This window comes from Triticum aestivum, chromosome 3D (genome assembly GCF_018294505.1).
Source record: "Triticum aestivum cultivar Chinese Spring chromosome 3D, IWGSC CS RefSeq v2.1, whole genome shotgun sequence".
Lineage (NCBI taxonomy): Eukaryota > Viridiplantae > Streptophyta > Magnoliopsida > Poales > Poaceae > Triticum > Triticum aestivum.
The window spans coordinates 353,318,679-353,335,916 of record NC_057802.1 but is presented as its reverse complement, the minus strand read 5'-3'; the positions used below and the strand labels follow the sequence as shown (position 1 = coordinate 353,335,916).

General features: G+C 41.9%; 1 protein-coding gene across 9 annotated transcripts; it reads left to right on the top strand.

Annotated features, from left to right (window-relative positions):
- Positions 1-2,470: 2,470 nt before the first annotated feature.
- LOC123078837 (uncharacterized) lies at positions 2,471-10,109 on the top strand. 9 transcript variants are annotated; one of them, XR_006437739.1, is made up of 10 exons: positions 2,471-2,800; positions 2,993-3,069; positions 3,366-3,490; positions 3,619-3,746; positions 4,180-4,244; positions 6,702-7,151; positions 7,230-7,329; positions 8,021-8,086; positions 8,565-8,775; positions 9,521-10,109. XR_006437739.1 is itself a non-coding variant. In XM_044501465.1 (8 exons), the coding sequence occupies exons 3-7, from the start codon at positions 3,450-3,452 to the stop codon at positions 8,622-8,624; spliced, it is 360 nt and encodes a 119-aa protein (XP_044357400.1). In that variant the 5' UTR covers positions 2,472-2,800; positions 2,993-3,069; positions 3,366-3,449; the 3' UTR covers positions 8,625-8,775; positions 9,521-10,109. The 9 variants fall into 9 exon arrangements, 2 of the variants coding, with proteins under 2 accessions (XP_044357401.1, XP_044357400.1); XR_006437738.1 differs by having other exon boundaries at positions 3,366-3,746; XR_006437742.1 differs by lacking the exons at positions 6,702-7,151; positions 7,230-7,329 and having other exon boundaries at positions 2,472-2,787.
- The last annotated feature ends 7,129 nt before the right edge of the window (positions 10,110-17,238 follow it).

Sequence of the window (17,238 nt, the reverse complement as noted above, 5' to 3'; positions counted from 1 at the left end):
CTCAGCCCACCGAATCGAATCCAGCAGCCAGGCAAGCCGATAGGAGAGACAGAAAAAAAATACATGTGTCCACACACGGAGCACGGGCTCTCGCCTCCTCTCCCTCTCGCCCACGAACCCGCCGCCACCCATGTCGGCCGCTTCTCCGGCGACCTCCGGCGCCGTGCAGCACGCCCCCTAGCTCCCCACGGTCCACGCCTCCCTCCCCTCCGGCCAGAGTCTCCGCTCCCGTCCTCTACCGCCCGCTCGCAAGCCCATCCCCCATGGCTAGGGTTTCGGGTAGGGCTTCACCGTCACGTCTCCGGCTGCCCCAAGTTCGTTCCTCGTAATAATAAAGCACGGATTGACTCCGTGGGTTCACCGTCACAATATGCTTCTTCCGTGAATTTACGCTTTCAGTTTTTTTTCAACACATTCATATTTATTTTCTATATCCAAGGTGGTACTAATCTATCTATCCCTAATAATAAGAAAAGGTGGGCAGTCAAATTCACGATCGATTTTTCGCGCCGGCCGTACCAGGCCACGTGGCCACGCGAATGGGCTTTTCCGAAGAGAGTACAAAATTACTGACCACCAGCAAAAATTAGTGGGAGTCGACATCATGACCTTCTCTAGGCTCTCGGCTCCAATAACCTATCTTTAATGTCTAATTGTCCCACCTCGCGTTTTAAAGTCAATTTGCACTGGTTAATATACCAGCCATGTTGGGAATCAACAAGCAGACCGAGAAAATCAGCCACGTGATTGGGGCGCGGCAATTAAACTGATGGGCTAATTAAAGAAAGTATCGTGGGCACAAAAGAAGGAAAGACCGTTGTCTCGGGTAATTAAAGGAAAGACTATGGGCTAGGATTGTGATTGTCATATAAATACTCATAATAAGGCGCCAAGGTGGGATAACTAAGGAAGGATTCTGGGCTTGATTGTGTGGGTAGGGCTACTAATTAAAAGAAAGGATTAATTGAGGGCATACAACTATTGAGGACATGCACTTTGCGCTCACAAAGGAAATAAATTAGAAGGAATAAACTCTGTCCTGCCTTAAGAAAAAAGCAGACGTGATTACGATATCTATCTCTACATGGCTGGATGGCTTGATTGTGTGGGTAGGGCTACTAATTAAAAGAAAGGATTAATTGAGGGCATACAACTATTGAGGACATGCACTTTGCGCTCACAAAGGAAATAAATTAGAAGGAATAAACTCTGTCCTGCCTTAAGAAAAAAGCAGACGTGATTACGATATCTATCTCTACATGGCTGGATGGCTTGATTGTGTGGGTAGGGCTACTAATTAAAAGAAAGGATTAATTGAGGGCATACAACTATTGAGGACATGCACTTTGCGCTCACAAAGGAAATAAATTAGAAGGAATAAACTCTGTCCTGCCTTAAGAAAAAAGCAGACGTGATTACGATATCTATCTCTACATGGCTGGATTAATTGGTCCATGAAAACTTGCACGTGATTCAACTAACAGGTGCACAACCCTAGCTTCAATGAGTCAAGTTAGTCTTTTATTAATAGTTGCTTGATTTTTTTTTCTGCTCTTCCTAGCCGAGCGTCCATGCATCAGGTTTTCATAGCTAAACTGACTACACAATAAGTAATTGTTCTACAAGGAGGAGAAAATGAGGTATTTTCATATTCCTTTAATTCTGTTTTTTCGCCGGCTCATGTATTTCTATCTGACATGATATGGATTTTGCATAACTCGAAGCGTGCTAGAGAAATATTTTTGCAAGGATTGGGATCCTCTCAGTGCAATGCAGATTGGCATGCATGTTACCTTTCTTTGTTCATCTTCAAGGAGAATTACTTTTTTTGGCATTGAATCATATTATTAATTTCATCGTGCTTTCAGGAAAACTGACACTTACTTATGCTAATTTGCATATCTTGGTATATGCAAAGGAGTAACTGAACAACTACCCGTGCAAGCTCACATTGATCAATCAAGGTTAACCTTTCTATAGTATCGATTGTTGAATAGTCATGCAGAGTAGCCTTTTGCCCAGATGGTGAAAGCACCCAATTTTTATTCATCTAGGAATAATTGATGTGTATCGTAAATCAAATCATCGCTTATGTTTTAAGCCGTGTTTAGGCTTAAATCATCATTTGCTTACTGGAACTGGAGAGTGAGGTGATTTTTTTTCTCCCGTTGCAACGTACAGACATATTTAGGTGGCACTTTCGGATGCTATTATGCCATGATGACGGTCGTTTCCATGTACAGTGGGCACAATATTTTCTCTCGCGTTGCAACGCACGGGGATATGTGCTAGTCTCTCCCTAATTTTTAATAATAAAGCACGGATTGACTTTGTCGGGTTCACTGTCACAATACGCTTCTTCTCATGAATTTACGCTTTTAGTTTTTTTACCTATATTATTTTCTACATCCGATGTGGTACTATTGTTCCGCGGTCGTTCTGTCGTTACGTTATTGGGATAGGGCTGACGTTTCCATAAGCAGCAGCCCAGACTCATCGGTCGTTGGAATTGCTGCCCCGCACGAGAAAGCGAGGGTTTCCTTCCCCGCCGCGACCCCATATCCCTCCGCTCTACGGTGCCCCTCCTCGCTCCACGGTCGCGGAATCCAGACGAGATCGGCAGGATCCGCTCTCGGGCGAGGGTTTTCTCTCTATAAGTCGCTGCCTCGACCCATGGGAACTCCGACGAACGGTGTACATGCCGGCAGCCGGCGGGCCGGCGGATCGGCTCCAGCCGCGTCCACCCTCACCTCCTCGTCCATGACCTACTCTGCCCGGACGCCCGAGGTGACCGCGTGATGTGAGTGCGTGTTGCTGTGTGCTTAGCCTGTGTGCGCTTGCCTGCCGCTGCGTGCGTGTGTCTATGTGCTGCGTGTGTGCTGATGGAAGTTTTGCTGCTGCTTAGTACTTCCCTATACAATAGATAGAAGATGATTTGTATGTTCTAAATTCTTGCAGATTGAACTGACTATTTGTTATCTCTTCTCTCTAGATCAGAGAACATACTATTTTTTCAGAAAAAAAGGAAAGTAGGATTTGAACGCCATCCGCGAGTCCTCCATCTAAGAGGTACCCCATCCTATAAACATGAGTACTAGATTTTGTATAATCAGATCATGAATATCCTGGAAGTAGCATGCTCCCTTGCTGTTGTAATTCGCAGCGTGTACTTTTGCTATTGTACTATTGCTTGACAATCTGGTCTGGATTTATGATATTTAGTAATTATGTGATTTGTATTTATGTGTTGTTAGTTTGATCCAATTGGAACTTCTTACTGTTCAAGAATGATGCTTCATGATGTAAAGATGTTCATTTTAAGTGGGAGCCGTGAAGGGCCTAATCTGTGCACTCTTAAGTTTCAGAAATATGGTAGTAGTCCATATAGAGTACAAGAGCTGACCAATGTGGAGGCGTGGAGCAGACTGACAACGGAAATACACAGGCTCATGCCTTTATTCTCCATGTTTGCTAAAAGAGAGCTGCCCAGGTCTCCTGTGTCTCTCCCCTTGCCCCCGTGCTCCTTTTCCTCTCTCTCTCTCTCTCTCTCTCTCTCTCTCTCTCTCTCTCTCTCTCTCTCTGAGCTCTTCTCATCTCACCGCCGTACTTCGTTTACAGGAGCAACCATGGATGCTCCGCGTTCAAGGTGTACAAGGCCGATTTGGAGTGGTTCCCTCGCAAGCCCCTGCTATTCCCCACCTCTCGCGGGGTTCTACATCTAGATTGTTTTCTTCGGTGGCAGGAAGGTGAGTGGAAGCACCATATGTCAGGGAGTTTTGGTTTAAAGAGAGATCACTGGGGATGAGTTCACGACCATGTTCCTGCTCATTTTTGGCGATATGGTTCAGAGAGTGGTAACTATTTGGTCAAACAAACATCTTCCTGTCTTGATATGCCTTTTTATTTTTTGTTATTTGTGAGAACTTTTAGTACACGTCTTTGTCATAGCTAGAACTTCTGACAGCTTTGAAGCAAGAATGTTCAGAGATATTGTTCCATGGAATAGCTAAACGATAATACTATTATTGATTTATGATAGTTTGCACATACAGAAATAGATATATTCAAGCCTGTAATGGCTAACAGCCAAAAGTGCGAATCTATTCTTGATACTCTTTTCCCCTTCTCTTAAAATCATCATATAAAAATTATAAGCTTTCTAACATCTGCATATTTCAGGTTTCCAAGGAGGTACAGATAGCAAAGTTCAAACAATTCAGTGCAGCAGCAGCAACACCTCCAAGGTGAGAAATATGTTCCTATTTATCCTTCTTTGCTAGCTGTGTTCCTCTGCCGGGCATCGACCATGATCTCCATGTCGCCACTAAGGCCATAGCTCCTGGGATCCAGGACGCTGGGCTCGCATGGTCTAGGCCACTATCGATTTGTTTCTCTTGGTCGATGGCCTCTTTCGCCTATGGTCGGATCTGCGCGTCAGCGTCCACAGGAGGACTAGGATCTGGCTGTGCTCCACGACCATCACAACCAAGCCGGGGAGCGCCAGAGATCACAACTTGAAAATTTTAACTCCAATATTTGTTGGTCAGTGTCCTCTGAAATTGTTCGTAAGGTAGTGCTCTATTCTGTATAGCATCCTTGGAAGATTGTGTGGTGTGATGCTTTATTTATAAAGCGGGGCGTATAGCCCTTTTTGTTATTCTGTATAACAAAGGGAAAGAGCCTCAGTTTGGTATAGCAATGGGGGTGATCCTTCGTTGGAAGAAACATTAGACTTACTGTTTTTTATACTAGCATAGTGTTGGTTGTTAATTTTAAGTGTATCATCAGTTTTTTCAGCCAATGAAGTTATGCTCACGACATGGAGAACTTCAAGGACAACCTGCCTGAACAGTTTCTACCTGATTAGTGAACTAGGCCATTTACTATACAAATAGTTATTTTGTTGCAAGTTACGCCCGTTGCTTCTAAATACTACACTTTTGGTTGCATTTTGCAACTAAGAGCAATGCCCAAGGTTAGTACAGGAAGCATAGTAGTTTGCTTTAGTAGAAATTATATTCCTTTTTCCACTACCGTGAACATGGACGTGAGTAGGTAATTGCTCCTAAAAAAACCTAATTAATGTATTGTTGAACCTAATTTTGAGATGATTTTTATTCTACCATTGTACAGTGCACATTAGCATCGTCTAAATACATATGTCTCTGGGGGTTTCTTTTTGGTGGCAAATTGATTCTTGCAATCATAGCGGAAAGGCCAGCAATAAGGCACTTTACACTGATGAAATTTGCATAAGTATTCCTCTTTGTCATACGATTTCACCAAAAGTTTCAACATTAAGATGTTTACTTAGTTAAACCCGAACTGATGCACCCACCCATACATGTATAAGCTCCAAAAAAATAAAACAATATGCAAAGAATTTTTCAGCTTTCGGGCTATAAGCATTAGACATTTTCAAAAGAAATGCTGAATGTTAGTATCAATTGAATCAATTTGACCTTACACGCAGTGCAGGTACTGTTAAATCTGTAGTTGTAATTTATTCACCTGTAACTTGATTTTCTTTTCACTTCTCTTTTTATAAATTCATGTAGTCGGCTATAATAATGATATTTTTTTTCTTTTGAGAGAGAAATTGTGTGTCTGCTCTGGTTTCAGTTTTAACGTCAGCTCGTTACAATCCGTAACTACTTATAGACTACTTCATCCGGATGGGTTTGCAACTTTGTGTACAGACTGCTTCAACACTTCTATTTTCTATAGGACTTGGATTAATAATCTCCAACAATATGGTCATGCTTCTTATATTTACTTTCAGTTCTAAATACATTTGTGCTTTTCTCTATGTTGTACTACTAAACTATGTGTGCTAAACTAAACATAAAAATATGACGGGGTGGTGGTTTCAGCCATAGAAAGAATTGATTTGGAGAACAAAGGGAATTTTCGGCGGACGAAGAACTCGCTCGAGATGCTTCAGTGATGATTTTATATAGCATTTTATCTAAACCTGGGTTCCTTCTTTCAGACTGGGCGGTGCCATATGATGTGAAGCCGGTGTAGAACTTTTTCATTTGGCATCAGTGAACAGTGGTGATGTGGCAACCTTTTAGACAATTTGCCACCTGTAACACAATGTAAAACCTCATACGAGCTGGTTGCCTTCTTGGTAGTTGGTGCGGCTTCTGAATTAAGTGTACCACTATGTTTAAAACGCCATGATCAGAAGCTATGGTGGGTGTACCAATTGTGGGTGGCTATTCCTAAGATTGATTCTTATTGGGTCAGGGGCATGTGATTTCGTTCTCCCGGTGCAACGCACGGGCCCTTTTGCTATCTTTCCCTAATTAATAATAAAGCACGGATTGACTTTGTCGGGTTCACCGTCACAATACGCTTTTTCCCGTAATTTTACGCTTTCAGTTTGCACAAGCCGCTAACGAGGTGGTACTAAAATAACGTACATGTCCGATTTTTCTTTCTGGCACGTTCATGGGCCAGATGGGTCGAGCTGGGCCTGCCTTTCTTTTCCCTTGTTCGTTGGAAGAATTGATCAGCGAAACAAAAATTGATCTCAATTGGAGTTCGATCCCAAGAAGCTCCGATCCGGTGAAGAAGGCAAGAACCTACTGAGACACGCACAGCTTTGCAACTCAACTGGGTTCACCGTGGAATAGTCCCACCTCGATTCTTTACTCCAAGTTTCATTGGTTTATCCAAAACTCCTCCCTTTCCAGCGACGGCGGAGCACGAGCACGTGAGGGGCGGCGCCTTCCTCCCTTTCCAGCGACGGCAGCGACGGCGGAGCACGAGTAGGTGAGGGGCGGCACCTTCGTCGGACGGCTGGCCGCGGCGGAGGAGAAGGCGGACGCCATGGGTGCGGCTATAGCCGAGGCGGAGGAGAAGGCGGACGCCGTGGGCTTGCTGCACGGCTATAGCCGAGGCGGAGGAGAAGGCGGACGCCGTGGGCGTTCATGGAGGATGGTACGCCGGCCGCCGGCTCCGGCCGCCAGTCCTCTCTGGCCTCCTCCGTGGTATCCTTCTCAACCTCCGCTGCTCCTATCGTGATTTGGATGGAAAATTGGAGGCCGGCCGTGTCCTTCTCCAACACAAATTGATGTAGTGCCCGACCCGGATTTGATTGGCTGCTATAAGAAGCAAGGGTCCTCGGCCGGAATCTCCATCAGGTTTTGCCCTTCGACCATAATCTCCATCATCCTGTCCAAATTGCAATTTTTTAACAAACATCCAATGTCGCCGCCAAGTTCGCCGGAGGAAGAAGCGCCGAGTTCGCCGGAGGAACAAGCGCCGAGTTCGCCGGAGGAACAAGAACGCCCGCCGAGTCCTGTGGTGGCTACACGAGAGGTATGTATCCCCTGGAAGCTACGCCACGGCGCGGTAGAGCCTGAAGTTCGTCAAAACTTGACCTGACCGTGACCGTCACTGACGCCACCTTGCTGCCGCTGTTGCTGGAGATGAGCTGAATATCAAGCTTTGGTTGCCTCTTTGCTTCCACTTCACTGCTCTTCGACTATCTGTAATTGTAAAACACCTAATACGATTCTTCAGCACTTGATACTGGTGGTCATGGTCTTCTTCTCTTACTGTTGCGAGACTTGGTTTTAGTTAGTAATCTTGAGATCAAGTGTACTCGTGGATTGCTTAGATGGAGGACCACTGTTGGTTTTGTACTTAGATGCGATTGTGAATCATGTACGGTTCAATTCAGATTCATGTGGTATTTTTCCTAAATTTGTGCCTGCCTGAACATTATTACTATTAAACTATGAATAATGATTTTTGCAACTGTAGGAGAATTTCTTTGCCGCATCACAAGAAAAACAATTTGAAACAGAGAACTGTACTGAACCTTCTAATTATTGTATGAACTTGCTTCACTTAATTTGAACGGCATATTTTTCAGTAGAATTAAGTGCCGGGTGCCACTTGAGAGAATAAAAGAATGATCAGCTATTTTTTTCACAGTTATGATTTAGTCAACATTGATGTCCGTCTGCAAAAAGCTTATTCTGATTTGGAGTTGATTTTTTTTCAGGCCCTTAAGATGAGTGATGAACACCCGTTGAGCCGTCCAATGTTGCCTTTGGCAACTACACCAGAGGTATGAATCCCCTTCATATTAGTTTGCATATGTGAGCCCTGGTACATGTACAATGCATCTATTACTGCGACACTTTTCTCCATATATACCTTGTAATACTTTGTTTTATCTAATAGAAGCTGGGTGTTTTCCCTTCTGTCAGGGAAAAAAAATTAGAAGAGCATGAAGTACATGTTTATTTTCGTATATATTTTGGGATCATTGCATAGTGAGGAACATTAAGGTTATAGAGCATATTGTTCAAGCTGAGAAGTAAACTATAATTGCCAAGAATCACAATCATCACAGTTATCAGCCATGCAAGAAATCAAATGCCAGGTCTAAAAGTCCAACTCAAAGAACTAAGAACAAATAGGACTGCTTTTTTAGGTAACTGTGCATTTTAAAATATATAGTGGCATAATTCGCATTACTATTCCCTGATCTTCCTCCTTGCCGAATTTATGATTGTCTTATACTATATTTGTCGACTTCGCAGCCGTCGTCTCCTTTGACTTCACCGCCATCGTCTCACAAAGTTCTAAGGTCAATTCTCTAATGAGAACAGACTCTGTCCACAAGGGCCATCAAGCCAACTATATGGAAGGACCCATTCCCGCTCGTCGACTTCGCCGCAAGACAATCTGCTACCGCCTCCGCCGATTTTGCCGGAAGACCATCAGCCGTCGCCTAGACCTACTTTGGTTCAGGTACTTTTGAAGCATCTGATGGGTCTCATATGTTTGTCAAATCGCGAGTTTACTACAACAAATATAGCTATTGCCGACAGTAGACTATATTTCACTTACAAGCAACACATCATGCACTCCTACATAGATGGATTCTGTTTGTACTTGAAAGAAGCAGAGTAAATTCGTAAGGAGTGTTTAGTAGTTCAGTACATAGGTGACCAGAACAAAAGTAGTTCACAAATAAGTGATGGACGGGTCTCAATTATATTCAACAGGGCATGATGTTTACGAAAATTACTGCTCACCGTATTTTGACAACTAGAAAAATGCAGTTCTGTTTGAGAATGTAAATGTAGGAAAAAAATTTAGGTTCTGCGCTGAGTCCGCGGCTCTCACAAAGATGTAGGATAAATAAAATGTCAAAAAGATCATATTACTTCTCATGTAATGGATCATAATGTGTGTCTTGATCTTTCCTGTTTTTTATGGTTTTGCAGCCTAGAATATTTTGACATGCGCATATATAGCTACTTAATCAACTGAGTTCCTTTATGCTGTGTGGTAGACCACATTTGCTGATATGATTTACTTTCTCATTCTAGAATTTTTAAACATGCACATATGTATTGGTAATTTTTATCTCTATATACTTTTGCCTTTTACATACTGGATTGTAATTTTTATCTCTCCTTTAAATAAAGCTACTGTCAGATGATGCTTCTAACGGTTGGAGGTTTACCTTTTATTTTTGTTGTGATTGCAGAAAATAGATGACAACACTGTAACTTAATATTACACAGAACATTGAAGAGGACTTTGATAACCGACCTTCAAAAACAGCAAAAATTTCTGAATCAAGTGTTCTGGAGCCATCACCTATGTCATCAACTATGTCAACATGTACTCCAGTTTCTGAGTGTTTTGAATCGATTGTGCCAAAATCAGATAATTAGAGAGATCGTGGTCCATTGCCATCACCTCCATCCCCATCTAGCTCGACATTACCATCACCTCCATCCCCATCTAGCTCGACATTATCTCAAGAACATCGGTCGAGCCGTACAAATGGCGCCTGCAGCGGCTACACCAGAGGCATTTATCCCCTTGATGAAAGCTAATCACTGGATGTAATCCCCTGTTTTGGTTGTTGTTTCTGGCCTGGTTATACAAGCAGTTTTCAACAGCAGCAGGCTAGCATGCCCAGTCTGAACTTTTAGAATGTTTTCCCAGTTCATGTTCAACTTTGATCCTTTTTCCAGTTAAAGTTCCAAGGAACTTTCCTGTGTGAATCTGAGAATCTCACTGAAACTTGTGTTTCATTGTGTATATTGAGCCTATCGAGTCGAGTTTCAGACTGATCGTAGACAGACCTCGGTTTAAGCTGTGATGCTAATTTGATTTGTGTGCTGCACCATCATCCATATCTTCGATTTCAAGCAGGTCCATGGCAAATCAAATACAATTTTTTCTTTGTTCATGACAGTACATATTTGACAGGTTAAAGCATGTACGACTGTTGTGATAATGAGCACCTTATGTTGATAATGATCTCCATTTTGGCTATATTCATTTTCCGTAACAATGCATGAATTCGGATATCATTTTGATATTCCCTTATGTTGATTCAAGTTCGCTCAGAAATCTATGGAGTTCAGCGTAGTTTTTATACAGTAGAGCAACACTGATGCAAAGTTAGAACAAGGCTATGTACTGGCGTCGGTTGAAATGTCCAGTAATACATACTATAAAAAACAAGCCAGCTGTTGTCTTGCGTACATTTACGGGACCTTTATTGGGTTTTATGAACAAAAAATGGAACAGAATTTACATAAGATTACATACAAGAGTTACTGCCATGGCATGTTTCTAGAACCCACCGAGAAATTGATAGATTATAGTAGTAAGGATCAATCGAGATAGAGAGAAATTGAGAGGAGGCTGCTGCTATGTGCTTGCATATGCTGCTGTTGCTGCGTGTTGTTTTGGCAGAGAATTAAGAAAGTAGAGAGAACCTGCTGCTATTCGTGTTTCTGATTGATTATACTTGGTTGCCGTATCAATTTATACAGTGTTCGATTGTTAGATTTTGTTTAGTAACCACTACTTGCTAGAGAGAAGGGAAGGGACGTGTATTCAGTGATTGCTTCATGTCGCTAGATGTGAGTGCTTTTGTGTGTTTGTTTTGGGGCTTTCAGTTGGTTTTTTCTAGAACCCATGGAGAGGCCGAGAGAGCCGACCGGAGGGGAGGGGAGGGACGCTTGCCGCCGTCACATTCAGTTCAGCTAGGTTGGGGAATAGGGATTCATTTGGGATCGGGGAAGGAAGAGGCACAAGACGAGGTTTTTTTTTTTGAGAAACTGGTGCTGGCAGACGAGATGAGGAGCTCAGCTGGAGTCGGTGCAGTTTAGGCTGGACTTAATACGTAGGCCAAATGTCAATGGACAAAGCCCAAAAAATAGTGCAAAAAAAATTACAAATGAAATATAATATTAAAAAAATCGCCATAAAAATGATAACATTTTAAAAAATATTTTTGATTTTTTTTAAAAACACTATATGAAAGTAAAAAAAATCATATTTTTCTGAATAACAAAAAATGAAATTGATTGATAAAAAAATTCGTGTTTTTCAAATGAAATGAAAGTGCGGAGCTGAAATAGGTAATGACAAACATTGTTAGGGTACGTCCAAATTTCATCGTACAAAAAGAAATACTTAATGTAATCTTATTTATACATTTGTAAAAATTGGGTTATTAATGTTGCATAATGACACATAGAGCAGGTTATATTTCATTTTTAGCCCGGTGCAACGCACGGGCATTTGTACTATCTCTCCCTAATTATATATGTATGCATAATACCGGGACAAGATATTTACCTACCATTATCCCAGAAGGGAAACATAATACTAAACTGCCATAAAAAACATTTGAGGGCTTACATCATCGTTGAGGTCAAATTTGTATCTTTATTATCAGCCTAATAAAACATGGTTTTGCCAATTGACTTCATCTTATTTCAACTTTGTTAGTTCAGTTCACGTGCTCTGTTAGAGACCAACCCCAATGTGTATGCTACAACCACTGAAAGAAGTATGTTGCCTTGATGTTTTTAATTCAGTTAATTTGTATTAATTGTGTGGCATCATCATGCAAGGTAAATGCAGAGCTATACTTTCTATTCTCGTGCCTTCTATTAAAATCATGCAGATGCTCCGGTCATCGTTGTTCATATGTTTTGACTCTTGTCGAGCCTCTTCTGTGAGGCACATAGTTTGGGAGTATGCCTATGGCAATTTATCTATTTCCATGATTGAAGAGACATTTTTAAATTGAACAAAACAAATTATATGAGAGGCATATGTTTTGTTTTTGCTGTCCCAAACTACAGAGAGCCTTGCAAATTTCCAGGACTCTGTTTCCTCTTGGAACTCTCCTAACTATGCATTCTTGATCACTGTCGAACATTGATCGACAGACTGCTCTGTTTACAAACTCTATTTTTTCTAGGTTTTCTTGTGAAAATTGATGATACCCCAATGCAGAGCCTTTTGTAGCCTTGTTGCTGGTGACAGATTTCAGACGGTAACCTAAATGTAGGCATTAAACACAACAAGGTCAGGATATGATAATGGCCCAAGGTCGTGCCGACAAATCTGGAAATACTCTAGAACAAAATAATAATCTGGCAATGGCCCAAGAGAGCTGTTAGTTCTTGGATTTTTGTACCCTCATGCTAATACTTAACTGTTACAATTTTTATTGTTCTTCTCATTATTTGTACCTAATAATGATTTAGTTCATTTCTGGATGCTTGGACTAAGTCACTGCCAACTTTCTGTAACTTACAGCCTTCGCTTCTTAAGGAATTGGAGCACTACACTCCCATTTGTTAATAGTTACACATGGTGTACGCCTGTATGAGTACTCAATGTTGTTGTCTGATGTCTGTACATTTGTTTGAGCACCACACGATCTCATGAAAGATTTGTATTGCTCATCTTAGTCCAAACTGATGATGCTGTGTTTTTTTTGTATGGCCTAGAGTGTATATGGTTATCAAAAGATAACGGAACGACACAAACAGTAGCGTCATGGCATAAAACCAGAAAAAAAGATAGTCTAAAACAAACCAGTTCAGAATAATAATGATGTGTGCTCCACACTTGAGTACAATTACACTTCTCAAGGTTTCTCTTTGCGTGTCAATGGCAGTGACCATTCTGCTGCCGCAACAAGAGAATCTGTCTGTATAAAACTCAAAAGCTAAGTCCTGAAATTCCTGACAGGAATACAAATTTGTGCTCTGAAACCTAATATGGAACTACTTAGTATACACTTTCATGCTTTTTATTTTCTACTCCCTCCGCCTAAATATAAGTATTTTTAGATATTTCAATATAGACTACATACGGATGTATGTAGACATATTTTAGAACGTAGATTTGAGTAATATTCAAACAAAATGGTTTGCAGAGAACAGTGTTCAGTGACTTAGATAACTTTAGTGAGCTGATGGAGTGGTTTACTGGAATTTACAGTTGCACTATTACATGATCTGATGAGGAAGAGAAAAGAGAGGAGGGGATGGCAAATGGAGTGAGCCGATTGGAAGGGCGCCGAGTATGGTGCATACATGTCAGCGATGGTAGTCAGAACTTGATGCTGAGTGCTGATGGCATGGTTACGTGTTTGGAATTCAAAGTGTGCACGTGGGAGGGTTACGAATGACCTGTTTCGTTGATGGTGATAATGTCCTTTTTTTGCATGTAGATTGTGATAATGTGTTTTGATTGGAGACACATGGACAGTGGGTAAAGGAAGAAGTAGAAGGGTGATTTGTGTCAAAGCACTAGAAGATAATGTCCCCGTGAAATTGGATTAAAAAATTATTGCATAATGGCACGGGGAGTAGGTTATATTTCATTTTTCGCCCGGTGCAAAGCACGGGCATTTGTACTAGTCTTTCCCTAATAATAAAGCACGGATTGCCTTTGTCGGGTTCACCGTCACAATACGCTTCTTCCCGTGAATTTACGCTTTCAGTATTTTTGTCCGTCCGTCTCATCTATCTTTTTCTATCTGACAAGGTGGTATTAATCTTACTACGTCCCCAACTAGCTCTGGTGTTTGAATCGTCATCCCTGCTGCGTCGCCTAGCTGGGCCTAAATCCACGTAATATGGGCCTATTTTTTAAATAAAGTTATATGGGCCAGCTGGTCCTGTGGGGTAGTGGTTAGCGTAAAATAAAAATAGGTTTCGTATACATCAACAGCCAGCTAGCGCTTCTCGTACGTACGTCGTCGATCGGTCGCTACTATAGCAGGAGCAGCCCGGATAATTTTCGTACGTCTGTCGCCAAGCTGGGCCTCGCCAGTGTGTTATGGGCCAACTGGTCCTAATGTGCTGATGTAACAACTTTTAAGGATGCCACCAACTGAGCTATTTTTCTTTGTGCAAAAAAAAGGCCAGTATTCTAAGTCATAGTCCCACATTGCTTTTTGACATCAAATCACACCTATTTATATACACGTGAGTTGCCACAATCAACAAGCCATGGCATCAATAAATAAAAAGAGGGTTCGTTTAAGAGAAACGAGGAAATTAACTCAGCCTCGGGAAGAAGCATGGGGTGCCTGCCGGGCATGCGCATGCATGTCCAATCAAAATGCGACGCTGCATGTGTCCCGATGAAACACATTTAAAATCCAATTAATATGAGTGACACATTTAAAATGTGTTTATATGCCTATTGAAAATGTTATATAATTTTTTTAAATAGTTCATGCATTTAAAATTGTTAGTGTGGTTTTAAGAAAAGTTTTCACGTATTAAAATAATGTTCATATAAATTGAAAAATGTTCACCCTTTCTCAAAAAATGTTCATGTAATTCTAAAAAGTGTTCACATACATACAAATATCCGTAATTTAAAAAATATTTCTGCTCTTTAAAAAGGTCCATGTGATTTAAAAAGTCTTTATGTGTTTTAAATGGAAGGTTGATGCATTTTGAAAAACAACATGTACAATTTAAAAGTGAATGGGTGTATGAGGGACGACGTATGGACTAGGTGTAAGCCGTAGAACGGGAAGGGCGACTGTCACGTCCAACTTGAGGAGATTAGTTTTAAAAGTATTAGACATTGACTTGTGATGGCGTGGTTCAATGTCAGCTGCGCGCGGAGTAATCGAGATCATCATCATGGGATCAACCACGTCGAAGGCATTGCGTTCTGACAGATTAAAATACTCTTCAAAATATTTAACTATCAGACACTAACTCAAAATATAACATGTTATATATGAAAATTTCCTGAGAAAAAATGTGTATAATTTTTAAATATATATACATGCATACCTGAAAAATTCTTTCAATGGACTATTTTTTTACGTCGCATCCATTCGAGTAAGGCACTCAGAGTAAAACAGATCGAGGCTCCAGTCATTAAGATGGCCCTCAAAGTAGCCCTTGACCTCCACCTCTCCTTTCTAACTGGCATTTGCTCAGTATGATGATGAAAACCACAACCTCGTGTACATAATAAAACTTGCAAAATGGCGAAAGGATGAATAGGTTGATGACAATGAGGGGACGGAGCAACTGTGATAAGTGGCGAAATATAAGTTTTGTTACCCGTTGCAACGCACGGGCTTTTTTGCTAGTCTATCCCTAATAATAAAGCACGGATTGACTTTGTCAGGTTCACCGTCACAATACGCTTCTTCCTGTGAATTTACGCTTTCAGTTTTTTCACCTATATTATTTTCTACATCCGAGGTGGTACTATTTTACCTGCATATCTTTATCCGAGGTGGTATGGATTATCTAGGGATTGGGCCTGAGGGGTGGATCCGGTGGAGGCGGAAGAACAACACACGTAGCCGCCGGACAAGGAGGCTATTGTTGTTAAACACGACCTGGAAGTTCCATATGTGTACGTGTGCAACAAGTGCATATATGTGCCCGTGTAGGTTTAGAGTTAGACACCAAGTAAAATTAGTATTGGCTAGCTAGCTAATATATACATGTGTACCCCGGACCAGCTTGTAACTTGCACCGTGGATTTGTGATGGAAATACATTACGCCGGTGTCTGTGCGTACGCGCGTAGTAGTATGTTACAGCTGCAACTATCGATCAAAGCAAGAATCGATCTGGTGCTGTTGTACGTGAGTGCTGCTTTTGCTACAATCAATCAAGTTGAGGCTAGCTTTGTGCTGCGTATTGCTTCGACTACTTGGGGTAGAAACCAGGACAGTCAGCGAGCTTCGCTTCGTCGTCGATCATCTCCTGTCGTCGGAAAGTACTCGGCGTCAGGTCTGGGCCAACAGAGGCCGATCCCACGGGCACTTCGTCTAGGTACTTGTGGTGTGGTGTGGCCTGATTTCTTGGTGCCCGACACGCAGCCTGATTATGTGCGCGACCTTCTCACCGCCGGCAGCCTGAAAGTCTTCAAGCTCGCCTGCAACCTTCCCAGCGTCTGCAGCACTAGCAAGTCAGACAAGGAGGGCTTCTTCGGTGCCGCGTGCTCTGGCTGGATGATAGCCACCCGGAGCGCTCGCCAACAACGTTGCCGCCCATGATTTACCTAGCCGTCCTGCTCCTTTAACTAGGAGCCTTGGAGATTGGTGCGTATAACAGGTTTCTTTTTTTTTGGAAAATCGACAGGTAGTGTATTCAATCATCTAGCGGCAAATCACTCAAGCCAACAACTAGCATCACAAACACTAATCCATCGAGTAGCAGAAAATCGGTGCAACTAATAACAAGTGACTTTGGTGTGCGAATAAAGAGGCAATGCAATGTATGTGAGTTGATGATGAGGCTTTCTTGCATCTTTTGAGTGCTGCAGCTTAGGCCGGAACGCCACGGAAGGCCGGATAATATTTTGGTAGCCGGAAAGCCAAGCGTGATGGAGACTGATTAGTGCAAAAAGTTACAGATGCTAGCGATCCCTATTCCCCTCCCTAGGGAGGTGAGCGACGCGGACGACAACTCATCCCTTCACTCCTCAACATGGTGCCTCCACAGGATGGAGGTGATAGACGGATGAATCATATAGGGATAAACGGGACATGCCTGAAAAGTTCAGAGAAACTTCAAGGTACATGTGGCTGTGTTGCCTACGTACAATCTTTAGCTTAAGTTATGATAATTGTGCACAGTGCAAAATATTGACAAGAAGATGCAAAATAAGTACTTTCAGATAGCCTGTGCGTGTACATACATGCACATGCTCTAGATTTGTTTATTTTTTTTATGCCATGGTTTATCTAATTGTTCTGCTGCTGAATTTTTTCGTCCCTGAATCATGGGACTCAAGCTTTATTTGAGATCGACTTTCTTCTGATGTTAGATATGTATACTGAACTCTGAACTCTGAAGTTAGATCTGACAAGTAGATTTCTGACGCTTATTTGAGTTGTTGTTCATGTAAAGTGTGGAGTCTTGCTTGTTCACTGTTCTGTAATGGATAG